At 41.1% G+C, this 25,347-nt stretch overlaps 1 protein-coding gene across 2 annotated transcripts in view; it reads right to left on the reverse strand.

Annotated features, from left to right (window-relative positions):
• The window catches only part of LOC122809631 (cytochrome P450 2J6-like), a 1,067,145-nt gene that overhangs the window by 826,260 nt on the left and 215,538 nt on the right, over positions 1–25,347 (reverse strand). For both annotated transcript variants that reach the window (XM_044081266.1, XM_044081267.1), the window contains exon 3: positions 16,111–16,273. In XM_044081266.1, coding sequence (XP_043937201.1) covers positions 16,111–16,273 — 163 coding nt within the window. The remainder of the gene's footprint in view (positions 1–16,110; positions 16,274–25,347) is intronic.

The raw sequence follows: 25,347 nt of genomic DNA on the forward strand, positions 1-25,347 counted from the left end.
TGTGAGCATGCCCAGTGTGAGCATTCCATATGTTGAACTCTGCAGTCCACCACATTTGTGGATGAGTGTGAACTTCAACAAATATCTCCCGTTTATGGTTGTGTGTTGTGTGTCATGTTGTGTAGTTACTGTACAACTGATTTGTGTGTGAACACAACTGGATTATACTGTGCCTGCAGGGTTTGCATGGGATACTTTGCATACAGTTGTCAACATCCTTTCACACTGACCTAACACTGTAGTACTGTATAGTGTACTGGTTCAGTACTTTGACTGTGGTGGACAGTATCCTGGGCTTTAGTCCTATCACTGCTTTACATTTCCATAGTGAGCACAACAGCCTGGTTAGGGGCCAGTTGTGCACATCTGACCATGTTGCATTATGTTCAGATATGAACTACTTAAACCAGGCTTGTCCAACATTGGTAGTGTATTCCACAACATAGGTGTACATTTGCAAACACTAGCGATGTGCCCTAGTCCATTTCTAATGCTAGTCGGAGAGTGTGTTTGTCCTTCGACACACATTGTAAGTGGAGTTTGCCATGACATACGCCATGGTTAGTATACTGTGCCTCTGTCTACCTGTGACATGACAGTGATACCCAGGATAAAGCTACCATCTCCCATCCACTCATCAAGATTCCTCTTGAGGAAAATCAATAAGTGACTCTATGGTTAGCCTGTACTGGGAGTTTACTCATGGGTGGGGGTGGCTTCTGTGTTATGGATCATGCAGTACAGCTTGTCCTATGTAAGTCAGTGCTGGGGTTCAGTTCTCTCATGTGCATAGCTCACTGCCATTCAGATTGTACAAGGTGCAGCATGTTTATTGATACCAGCTTGGACATAGCTTTATACATCAGGCACAGCTTGCCTCTGGGTGGGCAGTATGGCAGTGTGTTTAGCTGCAGTTTGTTTAATCAGGCAACACATGGCATCTGTGCAAGCTCTTTGATACTCCTGGTGAGGTACTGTTGGGGACTTTACATTTGATGGAGGTGTCTGCTGAGGTACATCCCACAGGGGCTATTGTAGTCAATTGTAACGCTGATGAAGGATGACTGCAGAGCCACGATGACCTCCCCTTATCTAGATCTGACAACCTTCATGATTAGGTGGGTGTATGGTATGTTTCTGTAAACACTACAGCACATGTTTGTCCAATGCAGGATATCTATCACCTTGTGTCCCCAGGTCTCTCATTACATGTTAAGTACGTAATGGGTTAACACCTATGTGGCAATTGGTGGGCACTTACTGTATATCCACGGGGGTTGACTATACACTTTTCTGCAATTAGCTTGCTGACATGGCTATGGCACCAGTTGTCTGTTTCTATGTGGCCCTTTTGTGGGATGCTTGTGTCAGCTGGTGGATCATATATGGTGAGCAGTTTGTAGTCCTCTGTGCACATGTTCAGACACAGTCCTTCCATGTTGGCCTGTACCTATGGGACATATACACCAGACGAGGGAGATCCCAGGACCAAGCATTGTGGGATGCCAGTTAAATCTGGTTTGTAGTCTGACATGGCTGCAGCATGTCTGACCATGTCTGTTCGGTCCTTGGTCTGGTTTGCAACTCCTCTACTGACATAGGGGTTTATATTTAAGCTGGTGAACTTATCTATAATGAACACATAGGTAGTGTATAGAAGCATTTGCAAGGTCCAGCTACGCTGTGTGGACCACATTGCCCTCATCATTGACCTTAATGACTATTTCAATTGAGTCAAACATGTTTAGGGGCAGGATCTGCACTTAAGAAAGCCACACTGGGTAGGATCTGGTGTCAGTAGGTCCCCAATATCTTTATGTCTGCAGTACATGCTGATCCTTTCCATAGCTGTGCAGACCGAGCTTCTCAGGATTCTGGGGTTGTAGTTTTCAGTATCCATTCAGGCAACACCTTTGTTGAGTAGGACCACTGTTGTTGTACACTGCTCTTTGGGTACATATCCTGTGGTAAGGCTGACATTGAGCAGTAGTGTGATTTGGCATTCCATTCATCTTGGAGTCCATGTTGGACTCAGCCCAGGACACCATCTCATACCATTGCTGCTGTGTGTTTTGCTTTGTAGATGCTGGCTGTTACCTCAGCATCTGCAATGTCAGGGGGCCAGCAGTCTGCTGGGATAGATATTTTGCATTCTGGGTGGGGGGGGGTTGCACTGCACCTGTCAGGATGTATGTTGGCAATATGGGTGTGTGTTTGGTATGTTGTTTGTGATATTTGTGTGATTCAGAGCATATCTGTGAATTCCCAACACGGTTCCTACCATCAGTTGTGAAAGCCTTGGGATTATCCTTAGTGTCCTGTACAATTTGTATCTTCATAGGTTCATAGGTTCATACTAGGCTATCCACCCTAGGGCATTTGTTAGCCTAGCCAGAGTGTGTGTGGCTTTCACCACCCTTTGCTATGTGAATATTATGGCCATTTATGATTTGCTTTGCTGTGCCTCTGTCTGGACATGACACAGTGAAGACCCCCAGTGTAACTCTACGATCATCCATCCACATGGCAAGATTCCTGTTGAAGAGTGTCAGTGAGGGGCTCTGCCTAACATGGAGTGGGATTCTGGTCCAGGGTGTGGGGAGCCTCTGGATTATGTATCTGTCCCTCCAGCACATCCTATTTCATTATTTGTTGAGGTTGACATCTCTCACTCTCACTGCTCCGATGGCTTTGAGTTTTCTGGGGTGGAGCATGTCCATTACTCTTGTGTTGGGCATGGCCTTGTACAACAGGCATGCAATGCCTCTGGGTAGGCAGTATGTGACTGCATTCAGCTGGGGTGTCTACAGCCAGGCAGCATATGACATATATTTGAGACCCTTTATCCTCTTGGTGAGGTACCTTTGAGGTCTTTCTAACTGCTGCAGGTGTCAGGTAAGGTACATCCCATATGAGGCATTGTACTAGATTATGGGTGTGATAAGAGAACAGTATAGGGGCACAATGACCACTGTTGACATAGATGTGAATCCTTTCATGATACGGTGTCCAATGTAGACAGTCTTCCTAGCCACATCGGCAATGTGAGTGTCACATAACAGGTTGCTGTCCACTTGTGTCCCTAGGTCCCTGATTACTCCTTCCATACATAATGGTTTACCACCTATGTGGTAATTTGTGGTACCTTGTTTGGTATTTGGTGGGACATTCATACTGTCCAGTGTCTTCAGGACGGCTGGGTGGGGTTCCACTGTGTGAGATTGTGGTCTGTAGCATGCAGTCTTGCCTACAGTTAGTTGCACATGGGTGGACTCCAATGCTTTATGCATTGTCAGTTACCTGGACGTATGGGTGTCTGTGCTGAATATAGATACTCACCCTCCTTTTATGTTTTGTTCCAGGTTTTGGGGCCATGACGCATGATATGTGGTATAACCTGGTAGTGCTGGTGTGCTGTCAGGAGGCTTGCAGCAGGTTTCTGTCACTGCACAGACATCAATGTTCTCCATACTGGGGATGGCCTCGGGAGCATGCATATTGGGGTTTACACATCTGGCATTGGTCAGCATTACCCTTATGTTTCTCTCCACTTATGTTTTCTATGGTGGTGGGTTAGTCTTTTCAGCCTTGCCTATGAAAGGCTCTATGGAGGTGGCAAAAGCCTTATCCAATATCCAGACGCCCAGGGGTAACAGGTGCAAGCCATCCCAGGAACAGCTGCGTGGCTTGTCAAGCATGACATCCCAAGGAGACAGACATTGGATCCCCTTGGAATGACACCAGTAAGTGTGCCACTTGCTATAACTGATCATTCCATGTTTGTACTGTGGCATCATTCTTGGTAAGGGTAGGCTTCTGTAAATGGTGAGTGTCATACCGGCCTGGACTACATAATCAGAGAGCTCATCTATGTCTCTTTTCATGTAGTCTAGGGAGGTACATCTCAGGTCATTCACACCAGCATGGACTATGACTGCATCATATTTCTACTTGCTTTGGGGTGACCTGCATACTTGTGTTATGTGGCATATCGTGGCAGCCTACAGGCAGCTTACTGTTCCCTTTCCCTTGTTCAGTCTGGTGTGCGGGACAGCAGTGTGTCTCACTATGGAGTCACCTATTTCAACTGTATCAGGCATGTTGTTTCTCCTTCTGGCCTGTGACTGTTTGGCACACCAGCTTTGTGTACTATGTGTTGCATGTGCTATGTTTGGAAGTTGTTTGATTGGGTGTCTGCTTTAGAGGCCTCTGTTGGTGTGCTGTGTTTGTAATTTGTGCCTCCGGGAAAGTTTTTCTGTGTTTATGTCTTTGGTTTGCAGTTGTGATAGGTCTATGTGGGACTGTGTTTGTGGTGTGTGTGGTTACCTTCTCCTCCTGACTAGTTTTGGGAGTACTGAGTTGAGGGAGCTCAGCCTCCAGTTTGGATAGATGGTTGCATCTCTCACATATATTTGTATTTCTTGGGGGGAGTTGGGGGTTGTCTGTGTACTTGAGGCAGGTGTAACATTGCCTCAAGATTCACAGATTCAACTTGTTGTGGCTGGCCTTAGTGGATTGTATGTGTGGACATATTTCATAGTTTCATAGTTTCATAGTATAGTACTAGGCTATCTGCCCTGGGGCATTTGTAAGCCTAGCCATAGTGATGTGGCTTTTGCCACACCATGAAATGGTACAAAAATGTACAGAATAAATCTAGAATACTGTGCCTCTGTCTAGTAATTGACACAATGAAGGTCCCCTTATATAATAGAATTAGTTTACTGTGCCCCTGTCTAGCAGTGACACAGATGTGACCCCTGGGGTAAACTTACAATCTCCCATCCACTCATCAAGATTTCTCTTGAAGAGAGTCAGTGAGGGGCTCTGCCTAATACGAAATGGGATCCTGTTCCAAAGCATGGGAAGCCTCTGGGTTATGAATCTATCCCTCCAACATGTCCTATTCATACTTGTGCCGAGGTTTAAGTCTTTAGCTCTCATGGTCCTGATGGATTTGGAGTTTTTGAGGTGGAGCATGTTCATCAGATCCTGATTGGACATGACCTTGTACGTCAGGCAGAGATCACCTCTGAGCAGGCGGTATGCTACTGAATAGAGCTGAAGTTTCTTTAGTCTGGCAGAATAAGACATATGTTGGAGACCCTTGATCCTTTTGGTGAGGTACTTGTGTGGTCTCTCCAGCTGTTGCAAATGCCGGGTGAGGTACATACCAAATGGGGCATTGTACTCAATCATGGGTCTGATGAGGGAGGAATAAAGGGGTACAATGACATCCTTGGATCTGGATGTGAATCCCTTCATGATGAGGTGTGCAAGGTAGAATGTTTTTCTAACCACTTTGGCAACGTGGGTGTCAAATGAGAGGTCGCTGTCTACTTGGGTCCCTAGGTCTCTGATTACTTTTTCCATACTCAGTGGGTTGCTGTCTATGTGATAATTTGTGGGTACTTTGTTTTTTCCAAAAGGGATGACTATACATGTTTTGGCATTTAGTTTAAGGCCTTGACTACGGCACCAGTTGTCCGTTTCAGTGAGGCCTTTTTGTAGGTTGTGTGTGTCTGCTGGTGTATCGACTATGGCACCTAGTTTGCAGTCATCTGCAAACTTTGTCAGCCACAGCCCTCCCATGTTTGCTTTAACATCTGAGAAATAAATGCCGAACAAGAGGGGTCCCAGGACAGATCCCTGTGGGACACCACTTGTGACTGGCTTTGAGTCTGACATTGCTCCAGAGATTTTAACTTTATGGGTTCTGTCCTTTAGCCAGTTTGCAACCCATCTAGTGACATAAGGGTTTACTTTTAAGCTGTTTAGCTTATCTATGATGCCTGAGTGGGGTATTGTGTCGAAGGCCTTAGCCAAGTCCAGGTATGCTGTATGGACTGCTTTGCCCTCATCAATGGCTCTAGTGACTGTTTTGAAAAAGTCAACCAGGTTTAAAAGGCAGGATCTACCCTTTACAAAGCCAAACTGGGTGGGGTCAAGTGTCTGTAGGTCCCCTATGTCTCTCTTTATGAGTTCCATAATGATTCTTTCCAAAACTTTGCAGACCAGGCTAGTTAAGCTTATGGGGCGGTAGTTTCCAGGGTCTGTAGAGGCACCCCCTTGTGGAGTGGGACCACTGTTGCTGTATGCCAGTGTTCAGGTACATATGCCGAAGTAAGGCTAAGGTTAAATAGCATTTTTATGTGTGGGTTTAGATCCTCTTGGAGTTCACGTAACACGCACCCCGGGATACTGTTAGGACCCATTGATGCTGTGTTTTTTGCTTTGTTTAGGGCAGTTCTCACTTGGACATCTGAGATGACAGGGAGATTACATTCAGCTGGGATAAGTATTTCTTCTTTTGAGGGTGAAGGGGAGAAATTTACACTGAACCTGTCAGCCAGAATGTTAACAATATCTGTGGGTTCAATGTATTTTTTGTTGTTGTGAACCAACTCTGAGCATATCTGAGGGTTTCCACCCAGGTTTCTAACATAGCTGAATAAGGCTTTGTGGTTATCTTTAGTGTCCTTAGTGATTTTTCTCTCAATGTTTGCCTTGGATGTTTTTATGAGAGAATGTAGTTTTCTGCTAATGTTGTTCAGAGATGTCTTCCCTTCATGGGATTTCGCTCTGACGTGCAGTAGCTTCCTTCTTTTGTTATACAATTTGTTTATGGCTGAGGTCCACCAGACAGGATGCTTACATTTGGTGGAGAGGGACTTGGATTTGTTTGGGATTGCATGATCCATGCATTCTTGGAGATGTCCATAGAAAGCATTAGTGAAGGATTCGGCATTGTGGGATGTGGTATCCACTGGCACAGTGGGCTTAAAGGATACCATCTCAGTCTTAAGAAGACTGAAGTCTGCTTTTGAGAAGTTTTTCACTGTGGTCTTTTGTGCTGGGGGTGGAGGTGGGATATGTATATCCAGGGTGATTAGTTTGTGGTCAGATCTCACTAGTGAGGGGTATACTTCCGGTGTGGAGCATTTTGTCCCCATGTTTGTGATGATCAGGTCTAGTATATTATCTCCCCTAGTGGGAGAGGTGACTAGTTGTTCCACTGCATTTGAATTTATGAATTCCAGGAACCTTTGGGCTAGGGTATTAGGGCTAGAATAATGTACCCAATCTATGTTTGGGTAGTTGAAGTCTCCCAGTATGATGGTATTTTGTGATACATTCATATCCTCCAATATCTTCAGGAAGGCTGACTGGGGTTCTTGAGATTGGGAGGGTGGTCTGTAACATGCTACCAGTTGTATAGCAGTTTTGCCTATGGTTAGTTGCACCTGTATGGTCTCTGATGCTTCATGTGTTGCTACTAACCTGGAGGTGTGGGTGTCCTTTATGAATATGGACACTCCCCCTCCCTTTGTGGTTCAGCCCGGGTTTGGGGGCCGAAAAGCATGATACGAGGTATAGCCTGGTAGCGCTGGGGTGCTCTCAGGAGCCTTGAACCAGGTTTCAGTTACTGCACAGACCTCAATGTTCTCCATGCTGAGGAGTGCATCAAGTGCCTGCATCTTGAGATTTAGACTTCTGGCGTTGAGCAGCATTACCCTTAGTTTTTTTCCATTTTTGTTTTCTAAGGAGGTGGGTTTGTCTTTTGAGCCTTGCCTGAAAAAGGTACTATGGGGGGTGGCAAGAGCCTTAGCCAATATCCGGAAGCCCAGTGGTGACAGGTGTAAGCCATCCCTTGAGAAGCAGCGTGGCTTGTCCAACATATCATCCCAGGCAGACAGACATTGGATCCCCTTAGAATGACACCAGTACTTGAGCCAATTGTTAAAGCTGATCATCTTGTCTTTGTATTGTGGTATCATTCTTGGTGAGGGCAAGATGCTGCTCAGGGTCAGGGTCATACCAGCCTGGGCTACATAATCGGAGAGCTCTTCTATGTCTCTTTTCATGTAGTCCAGGGAGGTACGTCTCAGGTCATTCACACCAGCATGGACAATGACGGAGTCATATTTGTACTTGCTTTGGAGTGACCTGAGTGCGTGTGTTATGTGGCGGATCCTAGCTCCCGATAGACAGCTCACAGTCACCTTCTCCTTGTTCAGCCTGGTCAGTGGGACATCAGTGTGTCTGACTATGGAGTCACCTATTACTAGTGTATCAGGCAAGGTGTTTGGCCTTAAGGGCTGCGATTGGTCGACACACTGATTTATTGAAGTATGTGTTGCATTTGTTTTATTTTGAGGTGGTGGATTTTTGGATGTCTGCTTTGGGAGCATCTGTTGTTTTGGTAAGTTTTTTATTAGAGCCTCCGCGTATGTCTTTGTGTTTTTATGTGTTTGGTTTGCAGTTGTGGTAGGTCTATGTGGGACTGGGATTGTTGTGTGTGTGGTTTCCATCTCCTCCTGTCTGGTCATGCCAGCCCTGAGTTGAGAGAGTTCAGTCTCCAGTTTGGCTATATAGTTGCATCTCTCACATGTATTTGTGTTTGTTGGGAGGAGGAGAGGGTTGTCTGTGTACATGAGACGATTGTAGCATTGTCTCAAGATACCCAGCTTGACCAGCTGAACTGGAGACGACGCCAGTAATCTACCACTTGACATACTAGAACAGTATAAGGGAGTGGTATACCTTTAAGGGAAGTGGATATTCACAGGGGTGGTAAGTAGATGTAGTGCTTTACTTAGTATGAGAGTGCTTACTTAGTAGAGAAGTATTGAGAACAAGTGCTAGGCTTATTTTATTGCCATACTACTGATCAGTGATTACTTCATTGTTTATGTTTGCTCTATCATGTAGTAGCTTCCTCATTCTCTTGCATGGTTTGGTTATGGCTGGTGTCCACCATGCCAGATTCCTCTGTGTATGGCATTGTGTCTTGTTTTAATTTAGGATTGCATAATCCAAGCATTCCTGGCAGTGTTCATGGAATGGCTATATTACAGGTTCTGAGGTGTGGCCCGTATTTTGCACCTGCACAGGACCTTTAATGGATTCCACATCAGTTTGGAGGAGTGCAAATATTGCTTTACACATGTTTTCCACTGTGGTTTTCTGGCCAGGGACTGTGGTCAGGATTTGTATATCCAGTGTGATTACTCTATGGTCTGGTTTTACCAGTGAGCAATACACTTCTCGTATTGCCATCCAGTACCCATGTTGCTGATTATCACATCCAGTATGCTTACACCTCTTGTGGGAGTGGTACGTTGTTCCTGGGCATTTTGGTTTATGGATTCTATGAACTTTTGTCCTACAGTGTTGGAGCTAGTATAATGCTCCCAGTCTGTGTCTGGGTATTTTCAGTCACCCAATATAATGTGGTTTGGAGGACTTGATATATTCATGTATTCCAGCATAGGCCAGGTGCAGTTCCTGGTGTTGGGATGGTAGTCTGTAGCAGGCTATAAACTGGGGGGCAGTTTTAGAAACTGTTACTTGACCATGGCTAGTCCATGCTGCTTCTTGTTGTGGTACCAACATGGGGGTGTGGTTATCCTTGACAATTATTGCTAGTCACCCTCCTTTTGTAGCTTGTTCCATGTTTTGAGGCTGTACAGCACAGTATGAGGTATAACCTGGTAGTGTTAGGGTGCTGTTGTGAGCCTTGACCCAGTTTTCTGTTGCAGCACAGATATCAACATTCTCCATACTGGGTGAGTTTAAACTGCATGCATCTTGCTGTTTCGACTTATCCCTTAACTTATTCTTATTCCTTCTGATACCTATGGAGGTAGGTTTGTGTTTTGAGCCTTACCTATTCAGGGCATGCTGTGGGTAGCAACAGCCTTTGCCAGTATCCATACGGCCTGCACTGATAGGTGCACGCCAGTCCTAGCAGGTGGAGCATCATGTCATGGTCAGCATGTCATCCCAGGCTGGCACACATTGGATTCCCTTTGACTAACTGCGATACTTCAGTCAATTATTGCACTTGATCATCTCATGGTCATATTGTGGCATGATGCTTGGTGAGGGTAGGATGTTAGTCAGGGTCCTCAGGTGTGCATATAGTACATGGTGTTACATTACTTAACACATGGCATTCATGCCTCAGGTGGTGCTGCAGGGCTGCCTCTGTCGGATGCGCATATTACACTTCCCTGTACATGTTTATGAGCAGGTCATGTCATTTTAGGCATCCATGTTATTATTTGAGTGAGTCAGAGGGGGTATCATTCCCAGGGTTCCTACTGAGCCAGTGTATGTGCTATGCACTGCCTCTTTGCCAAGGCCAGGGCATACTGGGCACGCCTCCTTCTGCCTACTGGGGCAGGCTCAGGTTGTTCCTCCTCCGAGTCACGCTCTGCCTGTGATGGCCTTGGCAATGGTGGGGGGCTGTCTGGCCCAGCCCTATGCTGGTCCTGCTGCAGCTGTTTTCGCAAGATCATATTATGTAGCATAGCACATACTATGACAATTTGGGTACATGTAGTTGGTGTGTACTGCAAGGCTCCACCAGATGTGTCCAAACACCGGAACCATGACTTGAGCAGCCCAAACACATGCTCTATTACATTACGTGTTTGTGCGTGTGCCTCATTATGGCATTCCTGTTCAGGTGTGTGTGCGTTTCTGATGGGTGTCATTAGCCATGGCTCCAGTGCATAACCTGCATCCCCCACTAGGTGTTCATGTGGGATGTCCCCATTGGCAAATGTCTGGTACAGCTGCGTCAAATGCCAGATGTGGGAATCGTGGTAACTCCCAGGGCAGCTAGCACACACATTCATTATTATGCCCTGGGCATCACACTTGACCTGGCAGTTGATGGAGGCGAAGCCCTTGCGGTTAATGTAGGCCCTACCCCGCTCACCGGCTGGTGCTTTGATGCATATGTGCGTGCAGTCTATTGCACCCACTACCTCAGGGTATTCCGCTATTTGCTGGAAGAGATGCATATTGCTGGCCAATACCTCACTGGCATTGGGGAAATATACATAATCACCAACATGTGCTGACATGGCATCCAGGAACTGGTGCAGTACCCTGGAGGCTGATGCCTGTGATATCCCCATCATATCACCAGTTGGTCTCTGGAAGGTACCTGTTGCTAGTATTCTTAGGCCAACACATACCTTGGTTTTCACTGGGATGGGTTCCCCTCTGTTGGTTCTGTGTGTGAGGCGTGGCCTGCACAGCTCCACTATTTGCTGCAGGAGGTCTCTGTCCACTCTATAGCGCTCTACTATCTCCAGCTCATATAACCCATGGTAGGTGACCCTGGGCCTGTACACTCTTCTTCGTCACCTCACTGTGGGTTGTCTGGCACCATCTGCATTGTCACTACCCTCAGCAAGTCGCCTATGTCTCAATATGACAGCTATGGCAGCCCCTAACATTTCTGCTCTGAGTTCAGCTTTTTCAGTTTTCACTTCTAATAGCTTACTCCTGTCTTGCAGTGTCTCTTGAGAGAAACATCTTGCACTGCTGTTTGCAGATTTCTAAGTGTTGGGCTGAGCTACCATTCTGCCTGTGTAATTGCATGCTTCTAATTGTTTTCACCTGCTAGCTCCAGCAGTATTCCCTGGTAGCTTCCTACTAATTCTGTTGCTTCCTTTTTCCTTTCTGTTCCCTCACGGGGGAGCAGCGTGTATACCAGCAGAAACATGCTCACAGTGGCTTACACACGTGCACACATGCTTACACGGTTCAGAATCTGCTTATTCGGGTTAAAACGCGCGCACACCCGCACAAACAGTTTTAAACATTTCCCAACACACTCCCACATGCTCAGACTGCCTTACATGTGTGCACACTGTCTTATGCGTGCTTCATGGCATGCACACGTGCGCATGCACGGCCAGCAAGAAACTTTGGTGTAGGCAACAGTGTACACCTTCCATTTCTTGACTTTCTCATGCTTATGTTGTGGCACTCCTCTTTCCATGATATGTGTCTGACATCTGTCATGTAACTCTGACCTCCAATGAACTGTATTTCTTTCTGCCATTCCCCCCTGTGATGTCACCTATCTCCTACTCTGTTCCTCCCCCTTCTGTAACTCTTACACTACTCAGAATGTGCTCATTTGCTATGTGACAGTGGAATTCAGTATACTAACACTCATTTGCATCAGATTGCCTACTAATGCTTAGTTACATCTCTTAGACTCAGCTCCCCCCCTTAGCAACCACTACATGGTGGCCATGTTGTTTTTGGTCTGCTGGTCCCTGCATTGAAAATCCATGTATTGCATAAAACCCACATTTGTGGGTTTATAACCTTCATTTTTATGCATTATGCAGCGCAGCCCGTTTGCGCGGGGCTGCGCTGGGTTTAATATTTTTGCATCAGGTTACCTTGCCGATGGCCACATATTTGGCCATTGGCATGCTGACTGACACATATGCACCCTTTATTTTGAGCTGACATGGTTCCATTGCGGTTTTTGCAGAAACGTACTCAGTTGTCAACTGAGAACATTTCTGCAGCTAAAACGGCTCTTACACAGGCTGTTCTGGGCTTCCTGGATCGCTAATCATCCTCATTTGCATGCTATTCGGCTGCAAGTGAGGTGATTAGCTTATCCACGCCCACTCCATGTAAGAGAAGTTTTAGCTTGTCTCTTACAAGGACTTTGGGCTGTTCCTGGATCGCAAAGGCTGCATGGAGTCTTACACTACTCTTAGACTCCATGCAAGCCTTCATGAATCCTGCCCTATGTGTTTCTTGAAGAATTACAAGTAATATATATATTGTATTTGTTGTGCCACATTACCACCATCAAGCAGTTACTAGACCCTAAAACATGCTATCTTCTCTAGAAGTGCTAGTGCTTTCATCTGTACTGTATATATATATATATATATATATATATATATATATATATATATATATATATATATATATAAATGGATTCCCTTTACAAGCTTGAAGTTTTAAAACTTTGAATTGCAAACGGCCAAAACAATAAGATCAAAGTTTTGAAACTTCAAATGTTTTGAATGGAGAGCCGTACAGGGCAGAATAGGAAATTTACCATTTTCCTCAATGTAGTGCGATCTCAGATTTGGTATATTTAGGGGTGCTGGGACAAAAATGTAAAAAAATGTTTTTTGTTTTTATTATTTTTTATTACAATTTCAAAGTTTCAAAACTATGATCTTATGGTTCCAACAATTTGATGTTCGAAGTTTTGAAACTTCGAGCTTGCAAAAAGTAGATCTATACATATATATATATATATATATATATATATATATATATATATATATATATATATATATATATATATATATATATATATATATATATATATATATATATATATATATATATATATATATATGTGTGTGTGTAGATCTAGAACTTTTTGAACGAAAGCTCAAAAGTCCGAATCCATAATTACTGAACACACTTTAACAAAAGCGCTTTCACCAAAAAAGCACTTTTGTTAAAGTATTTAAAAAAAAAAACATTAAATCTACTGCTATGCAGGCAGGCAAAACCCCCTGAACCCCCCCCCCTACATTAATATTCTCACTCCAAGGTCACACTATAGTGGGAAAAAGGGAATTTTCCCTTATCCTTTTTTCCTTATCCGCACCGAAGTATGACCGGCACAACAAGCATAGTTACCCAAAAGTACTGCTTCAGTGAACAGCACTTTCGGTTAAGTATGTTTGCCGATTAAGGTTTCGGTGGAAAGTGCAGTCGGGGATTTGTATGGATCCCATATATATATATATATATATATATATATATATATATATATATATATATATATATCGACGTCTCTTGTTTGAAAACACACGTCTTTGAATAACTGAAACACAAGACCCACTTTAGCGAATGTGAACTTAACCAAAAGTGCACTTTTGAGAAAATCAGTTTACCAAAGCATGGTACAGTGGGTATAAGAAAATTGGTCTAGGACTGTTGAACTAAAATTCAACAGTCCGAATCCACTATCACTGAACACACTTTAATGAAAGCGCTTTCACTGAAAAAGCACTTTCGTTAGTATGTTCAAATAAGAAAAACATTTCATTTACATTTTTGCAGGGGGGCAGCCCCCCCTGCACACCACACAACCCTGTACTTTTATATTCTCACTCCGTGGATGCACTACAGTGGGGAAAAGGGAATTTTTCCCTTATCCCCACTGTAGTGTGATCTCCGCAACAGGCATGCTTACGTAAAAGTGTTTCTTCAGTGAAAAACACTTTCGCGTATGTATGCCCGGCCATTTCACATTCGATGAAATGGCCACTGGAGCATTAGTCATGGACCCAAAGAAACATACCTTTTTCCCACTGTAGTGCAATCTTGGAGTTACTATATATATATATATAAGTAGCAGAGGTCTGGTCTGCCAAAGTAAAATGTATTTTTGCAGAGGGGGGGGGGCAAGCTCCCCTGCACCCACCACAACTCTGCTACTTATATATGCTAACTCTGAGATCGCACTACAGTGCAGGAAATGGTAAATTACTTTGTCCCCAGTGCACTGTGCTTCTGTAAACTGATTTTCATGAATATGCACTTTTAGTTAAGTGCACTTTCGCTGAGGTGGGTCTCATGTTTCTCTTGTTTGAAGAAATGTGTTTTTGAACAAGAGAAGTAGACCTATATATATATATATATATATATATATATATATATATATATATATATATATATGTATATAAACATATTGCAGTGTGGTAGTGATGTTATTATATATAATGGTCCCTACTTGCAGGATGTAGGGCTTGTCTCCCGTGTAAAGATTTTTATGTGTGTGTGTGTGTGTGTGTGTGTGTGTGTGTGTGTGTGTGTGTGTGTGTGTGTGTGTGTGTGCGCATGTGTTTTCTTTCCATGTTTTTCAATATATGAGTTTCATTTTTCAAAATTCAGAAAAGCATAAGCAGTTTTCAACTGAATGTATGGAAGCCAAAGACATTCACACGCTTTTACACATGTGCACACACACACACACACACACACACACACACACACACACACACATATATATATAGACTGTCATTTGTTCAAACACTTGAAATACTAGCAAAATAGTTTGAAAATTCACTTTCTGAAATTTGTTAGTATTTGTGTGAGATTCCTGTGCACTGTGGACTGCTGAAAAGTGTCCCTTTCCCCACTGCAATGTGATCTTGGAGTTGGTATACATATATATTTATACATATGGATAGCAGGGGTGAGGATGACAGGAGGGCTTGCCCTTGTAAAAAATATTTTACTTTATACCTGTTCTTGATTTTTTTTTTTTCAAATGCTTTTTGTGCTTGAATTTTGATACATTGAGCACTTGACATAGGCATATAAGTAAGAATGTGTATAAATATATATATATATATATATATATATATATATATATATAGTGTGTGTGTGTGTGTATGTGTATGTATGATATGCACGTGTGTGTGCACGCATGTGTGTGTGTGTGTGTGTGTGTGTGTGTGTGTGTGTGTGTGTGTGTGTGTGTGTGTGTGTGTATCTGTACTCCCATCGTTTTAGGGACTGCCCCTTTTGCATCCCGCAATTAATATATTGCCGAACCTTGGGGTTAAGTTATAGATTATTTTGCTGGAAGCACAGCTGACCTGTCAAGTGCAATTTAATGTGCTTTGAGTAAGCAGTCTTTGAGAAAACAACAAAATACTGAAAGCAGTCATCTCCCTTTGTCATTCCACTTTGATTCCATTGTATAGTTGTCTCTGCATCACTTTTCTTTTTATGCTCCAGTCTCAATTTCTTCCCCATCTAACTGGTCCTCCTTTTTTCACACAATGTCTTATTTTTACTAATGAGCGATGAAAATACTTCCTGAGAAATCATTCATTTTCATGCTGAATTTCTCCTGCATATTTACTTTACATTTCCTTTCTGTTAATATCTCTTCTGCTAAAATCCTTTGACATCTTATCAACTAAATATATTAAAAAGTCACCCTTCAGTCAGAAGTTATTTTTAGGTCTGATGAAGCGGTCTTCTTGGAACCGTGAAAGCGCTTACATATTTTCTGTCAGAATAAATTGCATTTTTTAACTTTTGTGGATTTTCAAGTACTTAATTATTTCTACAAGACTTGTTTCTGCTGGCTGCTGGGATTTGGTTTTCACTATTACACAGTTGGACTGTTTTTTTGTTTCATTTATTTTTAAGTATGCTGCATTTCACAACCAAATGCAAAATATCACATTTGCTTTTCAACACATTTGCAAAAAATACATAAAAAATCTCCCTTACCCTTAGTGTTGCATATGATGTTAAAAGCAGGATGTTTGGGTCTGTGACTGAATTCTACTCCATGGTTCACAAGCACTTCTTTCACAGCTTCAAATCCATGAGTCAAGATAATAGGAGTAGATCCTAAATAGATCCTGAAGATATTCCCATATCTTTTTGCCAGCTAGAATTGGAAGAAATGTTAATTATGCATCTGATATTATTTAAATATGAAATTATTCAAATTTTAAAATATAAACAGAATAGACTAACTGTTCCTCAGATTGACTTCATCTACTGTCATTGCAAAACCTCAAGTGAACAGTTTCAACAAGCAATCAACTTCCATTTTCAGTGTTGCATGCATCCATCCATTTAATTAACACCAATGTCAAGTAAGAAAGGTTTCTAAGTAGTATCCCACAGTTCTACTGGAAGTGTGAATATGTATTTGCTATTCATAGCTTAGATTTTATGGTAATTAGGTGTTCTGACTTTTATCTAAAAGTACCTACTTTTCAAGAGTCTTTTTACCTATTTTTAATCTTGCAAGTTGGGAGGTATGCCTGAAATGAAAACTGAAATATCCTTTGCGGACATAATCCTTTGCCAAAGCCCTCATTTTCTTCAACATTCTCTATCCTTTACATCTGTTTAATATTATGTTATGTTATATTTATATTGATACTGGTTATTATTTTCTTAATGAACAAACATGCTTTTCAAACAAGACATATCTTTAAACACATGGCTTCTTTATAATACTGCTTTGCTACTGTTTGTTTACATCATAAACTCAGTCATGAGGTTTAGTGAGACCTCAAATGGATGCCAAGCCAAAGAGTACAGCAGAATTGAAAACTGTTTGTCTGTTTAATAGGAATGGAAGTCACTAGTGAAATTGCATAGGTGGTAGTTCCCTCAATTCCAATAGTATTTTCTAATCTGAAAATGACTAATACAGATTGATTATTATGCATGGAGAGACAAATACTTCATCCCACATAGTCATCAATTATACATGAGCATGGCCAGCCTTATGCTTAGGAGAACTAGATGGCTGCCCTGGGGTACCATTCAGCCATAGTGGTTTTCTGGGTTGCCTACATTTATTTATTGCTTTTCTGACAGAGACACAGAAAAAAATCATAGCTATTGCAGTGCCATCATTTTGGCGCTTTCATCTCAATCCCAAACATGATCTGTGCAATAAATGAGAATTTGTTGCATAAATCACAGATGGGATTGAACCAAACACCTGGAAATCTTGAACAATGGATTGACTAGCATTGCTACACTAAGCAATGAAAAAATAGTGGGAAAAGAAGACATAGTAAGAGATGAGTTGACTTCTTTCCTGGCAGGCAATCAGATATTATGGACAGTGTGTGACCTGTTATATCTTTCAAATGTCGCTGATTTGTCTCATTTTTAATTTCTTTAGTATTGTCCCTCATAAATTGTTATGATTTTCTGGTAAACCACTGGGGATTACAGTCTGTCAGTTGTGCCAGACATTTAATATGTTATGCTTTTCATTAAAATGTATGTTAATACAAAACCTGTTCAATGAATTTTCTACATGAATTAGACTAACATTTAGAAATTGTCCTTATTTTAGCCTTTTGCTCCCCCTCCTTTATTTTTGGCCTTTTCCCTGTTTTTTGAGCCAATAAGTTGATAGCCTATACAGTTGGCAGCTGACCAGCTCAGCCTAACATATATTTGTGTAAAGTAAACTGTTAATTGTCTTTGACTACTCTGAATATCCATGATCTTGCCTCATATTGATCAGTTCCTTATAAAATGCGTGTTTTTCTGGAAAATCATTGAGAATTGCAGTTATAAAATAATGGCAGTCATTTGAGTTTCATATTTCATTTCCTTCAGAAAAAGCATCTGTTATTTTAGGAACTTTCTATGTATATAACAGAAATGTTTAAACTCTGTCCCTGATTTTAACCCTATGAGGTTGACAGTTACTTGTACACATTATTGTGTGTCTCTTATTTTATTCTTTTGTTTTTATTTTATTTGAGACTTACATCTGATATGTACACAGACAAAGTAACTATAATTGCTGGGTTTGTCTGTGGAGGAAAATGATTAACTACTGTTTCCTTATTTACAGGACTATTATAATTTATGAAACAACCTGAAATAGTTTAATGCAAGGCTACTGCTTATGGAAACAAAGCTGGACTATATTATGTGGTCATCGTTTTATCACAATCAGATATCTAAAGTCTATACAGAAATGTTTAGTGGGGGTAGGAGAATGGGGTTGCCTGTGGATAAATGTATGTGACTCTAGTGTAAACCGCCGGATCACAAACCAGTTAAATAGAGTCAATGATCCAAGTTCAGTAAGCAAGAGAAAACAAATACCGGATTCTGTAAATGGCGAAGGTTTTAATAAAACAAAAAGCTTTCATGAAAAATGTCCTTCATTAGTGCTAATTCAAAAACAAAATTAACAAACAAGTCAAAATAGAACATTCAAATCAGTCACAAGACACAAAACCTCCAATAGAACTTAAGTCACAATAGAGTTAATAAAAGCTTAACATCACATACAAATATAGATAATGCATGCCATACAATAGACAATAAAAAAATAAATAAAAAGTAAAAAAAAAAATACTATATTTAAATATACATATACATTTTACAAACAAAATAATTTCAGCCTCATTTGCTTCTGTTTCAAAATAGGTTTTACGCTAAGTGCAATGTTCAAGCACGATGTACAGTTGGCTTCTAAATGTACCTACCTGGATGGCTCTGAACTTAAACATATGCCCTGAACCACAATCTAATACATGTTTGGCAAGAAAGTTAGTAATAATCTGGCTTCTTATATCGGACTGATGTTCAATCATACATTCTTTAAGTTTCTTTGTCCATTTCCCTACATAGAAACTACAGCATGCAATACATGTAGCTAGGTAGACTATACTGATAGTATTGCAGGTAACATAACTATGGAATTCATATTTGCTACCAATACTTGTCAGAACCAATTTACAGCATGAACAAATGTAGCAAGGAAATGTACCATGTTTCTTATTAGTATTATAATTTGCTTCATTACTCATTTCTTTATTACAAATGCATACTGTGACATCCTCAAAGCCAACCTTCTTATCTTTGGTGTGATCAACAGCGTCAAAAGCTTTTGTGAGGTCAGCAAAGGCAGTACCTGTTAAGTGATGCTTCTTCAAGCTGAAGTATATGTAGTCATTTAACCTATAAATAGTTGACTGGATGTTCAGTTTTTTCCATAGGTCCTGCTGTACATTGACCTGTAAATTGTATTTGTTGATGAGTTCAGAAATTTGGTTATATACCAGAGTTTGTCTAACTTGTTAAGATTAGCTATTGGTCTGTAGACCCTGGGAGGACTAGATTATTAGCTTTGGCCTTTTTACATATCTAAAGGGTTGAAGAACAATTCCTGTGATTAGTGACCAATTAAAAATATGGGCAAGGAGCTAGCATATAACCAGGGCTGAAAGCTATTGGAAGGTAGGGTACAACAGGTGACATTTGGTTATTACCTTTGAGGGGGGGGGTTCAAAAGAAGTTTATGAACGTTTCCCTTTCATTTCCTTGAAATGAAGTGTATGTGTTGCGTAAATAACAGTTCTCTTCTCTATGAATGAAGAAGATCATTCAAAGGGGAGAGCCAGCTAGGCTAAGTGGAGAAGCAATGTTTTTTACACATGTACACACACACACACACACACACACACACACACACACACACACACACACACACACACACACACATATACACACACACACACACACACACACACACACACACACACACACACACACACACACACACACACACACACACACACAGAATCACTGGCAAGAAGTTAATGAGAGATAATTGGTCCACATAATCCATTTTCTTTGGTACCATCCATAACTTCCTTGTTTGCCTTCCATAAAGGCTTCAGATGGCCTAGCAGAATGGATGCCTTCCTTGTAAGGTAGTCGGCCTTGGCAGGTTCTGTATCAGTGTAAATGTCCTTCTTCAGAGTAAATTAGATATGCATCCAAGTACAGCTTATGTATCTTTACAGTGTCACCATGTTAATTCTCATTACATGATTAGATTGCTAATGTTAGCAGAGGTCAAAAGGCAAGTGTTTCCACTAAATCTTCTCCTTTTTACATTGGAAGAATCTATCCTGCACTTAGATGAGGGCACATAGGAAGAGGTACAAGGTCCTCTAAGGATACGTTTCTTCCAACATGTCATTTCAAATGAGGACGTCATGTTCAAGAAGCAGACCTATTTCTATGGATTCCAGAACATACTGATCCTCAGCATAAGCAGTGTTGGGTTTGGGTGAGTTGAAGGTCAGAATAGGTGGCAATCCACTGAGCACAGAAGAAGTCATCAGGGATCTGGGGACCCAGGTTGACAGTAGCCTTTCGTTTGACACTCATGTTGCTAAAGTAGTTAGGAAAACCTTCTACATTGCCCACCTGATCATGAAGGGATTCACATCTAGATCAAGGGAGGTCATTGTCCCCCTGTACTCATCACTCATAAGGCCTATGATTGAGTACAATGCCCCATTCGGAATGTATCTGACCCGACACCTGCAGCAGCTGGAAAGGCCCCAAAAGTTCCTCACCAAAGGGATAAAGGGTCTCAAAAATATGTCTTATGCTGCCCGACTGAAAGAACTCCAGCTCTATTCAGTCTCATACCGCTTGCTCAGAGGTGACCTGTGCCTGACATATAAGGCCATGTCAAACCCTGATTTGATGAATATGCTTCACCTCAAAAAATCTAGATCCCTCAGAACCACAAGGGCGGGAGACTTAAACCTTGACACGGTTATTAATAGAACGTGCTGGAGGGACAGATTCATCACCCAGAGACTCCCTATGCTGTGGAACAAAATCCCGGTACATGTGAGGCAGAGCACCTCGCTGGCCTTGTTCAAGAGGAATCTTGACCAATGGATGGGGGATCGCAGATATACCCCAGGGATTACTTCAGTGTCACTGCTTGACAGAGGCACAGCAAAATAATGGGCATAGTTTTATTCAAACTAAATGGGTGGCGAAAGTCAAATAACTATGGGCTAGGCTTATAAATGCCCTTGGGCAGATAGCCTAGTATGAACCTATGAACCTATAATAATGACTAATCAGTGGTCACTCAGGGAGTTTAAGAGAACTTTTAATTCAACAAGCATATCAATTGGATGTTAATGAGAACCATGCCCAGTAGCACACTACTGCCAGAGGTAGGGTTAGGCCTAGTGTAGTCGCAATGAGGTGATCTAACATATAAAAGACAATGGTCCTGCTTCCTAAATCAAAATCAGAATGTTTTGTGATGGGAAAGTCTTGCTTTCTGGCATTGGTACTATTTTCTTAACAAGTACATGCTGCCATATTATGTCATAAATGAATGCTCAAGAGTTCACAAAGTAGTTTTGAATAGAAAGCAACACATTTCTGCATCTTAATTTACTGAATAAACTAAGACAGTTAAAATGAATCATTATACAATAAAGTGTATCAAATGTATTCATTAACAGAACACAGAGAGATTTAGAGATGAGGATATTCATAGACAGAGAATGTGTGCCTAATATAGCACAAGAGTGCTCATAGTTTAGCTATTCACCATTTGGAATATTCTAATCAGTTGTAAAAGTGGGAGGCTATCTCAGATTGATAGAATATCCAGGGACTGCAACATGTGAAACACTATTACCTTCACCACTGCAGGAGGTCTACCCATTGTACACCTATATGATTATGGTGGTCTCACAACTCTTCCAAGTGCATCATGAAGAAATACAATATCCCCTCTTTGAGGAAGAATGTTGCAAACTTTCATATGTACATTTGCTAAAACACTTGTCATAGTGAAGATCACAGTAATGACTAAGGAGGGTAGAATTGGCATATGTAGCAAAACAAAAGTCTCTAACTCTTTCTGCAGGATTTTCAGGGATTTAACCAGAACCTCCTCTAAGTGGGCTCTGCCTAGCAAAATTCCCAAGTGAGGCACTATAGTTATCCACACTGCATACTCAAACCACCTCAAATGACTCCTCTCAGACATGACAGAATAACGGTCTAATTCTGAGACCTTCACAGGCTTCCAGTTTCCTTACTGCGGCATGAACACTGCAACCAGAATCCCTGAAAATTATCTTCATTTTCATTGCTTGTATTTGTCATTGCATTTTCTTGGTCGCTACCCAGACCTTGCTACCATTGGTTAGAATGTGGGAATAGACCAACTGGTCAACTGAAAGTTTTGTCTTGTGTTTCAGATCTTATTTCATGGCATGTGAGATGGGGTCTGTAGTTGTCCTACTTGTACATCCATCCACTGGTCACCCTCCCATTCTCCTCATTCCTAATTCATGAAGAAGACCCAAAGAGGCCTGAATACCTCTACTTGTAATAGCTTCTTCTCTCTCACAAAGCTGTGGGACAGAACCATGACCCTTGATTTTATGGTGCTGATTTCCATTACATCCATGTCATGCTCAGCAATGAACCACTCCAATGCAGGCTGTAGATAACAATCACTTATGACCAAGCAGAAAACATTGTCTACAAACAGCAAAGATACAACCATTGTGCCTCATAAGTGAATGCTTTCCAAATGTTAGCTGAACGTTCATATCCTGTGCATGGGAACAATGAGCAGGAGATTAGAAAAGTGATGCCAATGATTGAGCCCTACTATATCTTCAATGTAATTTATTTAGTGCTGAAAATATACCACAAAGCTTGTCCCACAACCACAGGGACAGGTTGGCAGCCAACAGTTGTCTTTATTTACACACCTCCAATAGACATTCAAGGATGCGCAGTCATAAGCCTTTTCCAGGTCCATGAACCACACCCTAGTTTGGTAGTCCAGTGGCACTGTTTTCTCATGGAAATGGATTTAACCTGTTTTTTTAGGATTTGACTCCTTTCTTCAGTCCCATCAAATATCAGGCAAGTATGTTCTTATTAAGTTAATTGTTTAGAATATCAGACAACAAAGCATATTTTTCTGATTTCAGTGTACGACTTAGTTTGCCAGTGTTTGAAGCCATATTGAAGCATTGTTTGTATTATGCTGTGAAACAGAGCATTGTTGGCTGTTCTGGAAGTGAAGATTACTGCTGACCTAGTATTACCTTATATTTTGATTGACTATGTCAATTTTGTTTTTAAGGTCCCTAATAAATCTAATAGTACTCTATCAGAGGATTACAGAAACTGCATCAGCACTTCCATTGACGCCACCATTGAAACATTTCTGAACCCCAGCTCTAACTAACAAACCACTCAAAGTGCCATCCAGACTCAAATATACATTCCTGCAGAGTAGGCAGTTACTTTACTACTTCTGAACTGTTTTTTAGAAGGAAACTAAAAGATCTTTAAAGCATTTGAAACTCTCCATCTCTGCCTTCACTGCACTCTACCCTAGCTTCATTAGGAAGGCAGCAGACAAAATAACTTAGCTTAACTTAAATTTAGAACTTCTCACTTACCACAGGAATTGATCCTCCAGACATGAAACACGCCCTCATTATACCTCTTCCAAGACACCACACCCCAAACCCATAGAGATTATCAGCCTGCCTCTACTCTTTGCCATATTGCAAAATTTTTGAAAAGGTTCTTTATAAACAGCTACTTAAACGTATTGATAACTATAGGCTTCTATATGATAGACAGCATGACTTCAGAAATTATTTTAACTAAAACATAGGTATACCCTCAGCATCTGACACTATGTTTTGCAACATAATGACAGTCTTTTTACAGCTGGTATTTTTGTTGACATAACTTGTGCCTTTGAAACTGCTGCTCACAATGTTTTGCTTGCTATGTTGCAAAATTTATCTTGGGAGAAAATATCATTACCTAGTTCTGTAGCTCCCCTCACAGCAGGATCTTTCATGTCTAACAACTAGCTGTTCACTAATGGACCATTAAAAACAGGTGTCTGCCAAGGCTATATTCTAGGCTCATTACTGTTTTCCTTATTCCTTAAAGATATTACTGATGACTTACCTGAACTTAACCTTACTCGCTATGCAGATGATATTGTATTATTCCAGGCTAACAGATGTGCTGCAGTAATACAATCTCCACTCCAGCAATCCTGCTCCAATCTATAGTAATGGTCTGAATAAAATAAACTTTAAATTAACAAAAGAAAAAAACAAAACAAAAAATGTAATGTTTTTTCCTCCCCTCAGAGAGCCTCTTTTTTTATAAAACACAATATATTTCCATAAAAATTAAGTATTTAAGACTAGATATATATATAATATCACACCTAATAAGACCTTAACTTGTATAATATTGTAGAGATTTAATTTTTAAGGCACATGCTATGGACACAAAATCATTTAATCCATAGGGGCCATCTGCATGTGTGTTTAACTATCACTGCAGTTCCTTTACTTCTAATCTAATTTTCCATGGTCACCCCCTTATTGTCTGTTTCTACTGCATCTATTAAAGAAAACAAACAAAGGTATTATCCCTGTGTTCTTGTATATGTTTTCATAGTGTGTTCTTTTGTTTGCTCACCCTAATATTGCAAAAGTATTCATAAATCCTTTCCTTTATCTCTTCAGTTTGACGGGGGTATCATTTTCTAAACAGTTTCAAGCTTCTGAGAACAAGCTAACTAAATAATGTAAGTTACAATTGAAAAATAGTTATTTCTGAGAATGTATTAAGATGGGATTCATCCCTAAAAGACTCAGAATTTGGAAATATCACAAGAAAACTGCAAGGAACCACCACGATGCAAACCAAAGGATTTATTTAAGAAGAACAAGCGCTTTCACGCACCATCCCGGTGCGCTTCATCAGGTTACCTGGAATTTGGAAATATCCTACAGGATTGGGTGAAGGTACCCCATTATATCATGATTGCTTTGGATGTGAATATATGGAGATTCTCAAAAGACATAATCAGTCAACAACGGATATGTTGGAAAGTGAGATTAAATAACTGGACATGAACATTAGTAAGGGCTTATTATTTGAACAGTATAAAAGTGAATATGATATTATTTTTAAAAGTTTGATAAAGTGATATATGACATAAAAGGTAGGAAAGAGAAAAAAATGTGGCATAATAAGGATGACTATGATAATGACATAGCTTATTCTCAACCTGTGACACAGGGTAATAAGGGGCTATATGATCACCAGGTGGACTTGGTATATATACCAACACAT

Source organism: Protopterus annectens, chromosome 8.part0 (genome assembly GCF_019279795.1).
Source record: "Protopterus annectens isolate FY-2018-M chromosome 8.part0, PAN1.0, whole genome shotgun sequence".
In the NCBI taxonomy this organism is placed as follows: domain Eukaryota; kingdom Metazoa; phylum Chordata; order Ceratodontiformes; family Protopteridae; genus Protopterus; species Protopterus annectens.